Consider the following 1,816-nt stretch of genomic DNA (forward strand, 5'->3'; position numbering starts at 1 on the left):
AACACAGAAACCAGTTATGGTACATTCAAACATACATTTAACAAGGCCATATACAAGGACAGAATTCAAATATAAAATAATAATTCTATTGTTGAGAAGGGAACTAGTGCTAGATTCTAAGAAGAAAGAAAAATTTGAATAAAAGAGAAGGAATCTTGCAAAACTCAATGATGATAATGTGACCAGGCTCCAAAAATAGAATAAAAATAAGGATAAAATGCAATTTTCATCAGTGGGTAGTTAATTTTATTCCTTTCCTATAAGTTGAAGGCCTGGAAGAAAACAATTTTAAAAATTGGCAGCCTTTAATGCCAAATGCAGTAAGTATATTGATATCCATTAATGGGAATATGTCTTGTTTGTAGCATTATTCACATATCTTCTGATAATTAAAGAAAAATATAACCATATTACTTTTGGATGGATTTTAGGTACATTATCCAAAATACTAACTAATGGCTAAGGGAAAGATAGCAGAATGAGTTTGTAGGAGTAGCTTTGGGGAATACTTTGGTAGAGGAAGATCTCTACCACCTGTACTACCACTATTGAACACTATATAAGAATTAGGGTGGGGTGGCTCTTTCAGGTATATTAAAGAAAAGTCTCCTTTGCCCAACCAGATCATTTTTGCCTTCCTAGCATCTCCTCTCCCCCACATCCCAGAAGTGCCAAGAGTGTTGATTTGCAATATCTAAGCTATAGCCTGGTTTCCCTAGCAACCTCCCTAGCCTCATCATGTACAGAAGTGTCAGAGAGAGTGCTTTGTGAGGTCTAACCTCCTCCTTAGTCCTCATTGGCTGGGGAGTAACTTGCTGGCCAATGAAGGCTGAAGGGTGTGGCCCTTCATTGTCTTGGGAGGACATATATGCCTAGGATCCTTACAGCTCTTCAGAAGACCACTGGGAGGCTTCAGTATGGCTAAGGCAACCAAGAAATCACAGAAGCCTAATGCAGATATGGCCCAGTCAACATCATCGATGAAAGAAAGAAAGAATATGAAGACTTCCTATCATCACTCCAGATGCGGAAGAGGCAGCAAGGTAAGATAACCCAACCCAAGCTTCTCCTTTCTGCATTCATTCCCCACGACCTAAGACTCCTATTTATTTTTCATCTGGCACAAACCCCTACTTCACATGTATATCCTATCTTCTTTTCCCAAACCAATGCCCTTATGGCCTCTCTGTTGTCCTTACAGATACTAAAGTCCACCAATAAGGGTAAAAAAACACTTCAAAATAATTCAAGCAAAAGAGACTCAGAAAAGCCTTCCACATCTCTGAAAAAATCTAAGAAAACTAAAGGAACAATACTCTTTGGTCATTATCATCGGCTAAATGAAAAACTGAATAGAGAGCCAGAAATGGAAAATACCCCAGAAACCTCCAGCATTTCAAGTGATGATCTGGACAGCAAGTAATTGAGTGGGGCCAGAGACCTCAGAATAATCTGCAGAGTGTCCAGAGGTCTGGCAGCTAAGAAATGGCTCAATTTTACCACAGGTTACTAACATTAATGGTGGTGAAAATAAAATCAATCTGATGTGAAAAGATGTGTATCTCTGTGAGCCTCTGATGCTGGAGTGGGAACAAATAAAAGGTAGAAGTAGGTGTTTGAGAAGGGAGAGATGTGGGATCTGTGGAGTTGGAGTTCAAAAGATAAATTGTTATCCACACATTGAAGGATAAAGACAAAGTGAGGACTGAGGACTGAAGACAAACTTCCTCTTTATACTTGATCCCACAGGCAAGGCGAAAAGGACTTCATGTTTCTCCCTATTTGTGTATGGCTTTAGTATGTAGATTTCCAGAAA

At 39.0% G+C, this 1,816-nt stretch overlaps 1 protein-coding gene across 1 annotated transcript; it reads left to right on the top strand.

Annotated features, from left to right (window-relative positions):
* Positions 1-917: 917 nt before the first annotated feature.
* Positions 918-1,423, top strand: LOC139703552 (uncharacterized protein CXorf51A-like). Its single transcript, XM_071607055.1, has 2 exons — positions 918-1,043; positions 1,202-1,423. The coding sequence occupies exons 1-2, from the start codon at positions 918-920 to the stop codon at positions 1,421-1,423; spliced, it is 348 nt and encodes a 115-aa protein (XP_071463156.1).
* The last annotated feature ends 393 nt before the right edge of the window (positions 1,424-1,816 follow it).

The sequence above is a fragment of the Marmota flaviventris genome, chromosome Y (assembly GCF_047511675.1).
Source record: "Marmota flaviventris isolate mMarFla1 chromosome Y, mMarFla1.hap1, whole genome shotgun sequence".
In the NCBI taxonomy this organism is placed as follows: Eukaryota; Metazoa; Chordata; class Mammalia; order Rodentia; family Sciuridae; genus Marmota; species Marmota flaviventris.

What these genes read in the sequence shown, in the direction of transcription:
- LOC139703552 (XM_071607055.1), top strand. Translation starts at nt 918, where the DNA reads ATGGCTAAGGCAACCAAGAAATCACAGAAGCCTAATGCAGATATGGCC. An exon ending in GATGCGGAAGAGGCAGCAAG is followed by an intron (nt 1,044 to 1,201) that starts GTAAGATAACCC and finishes TTGTCCTTACAG; the next exon opens with ATACTAAAGTCCACCAATAA.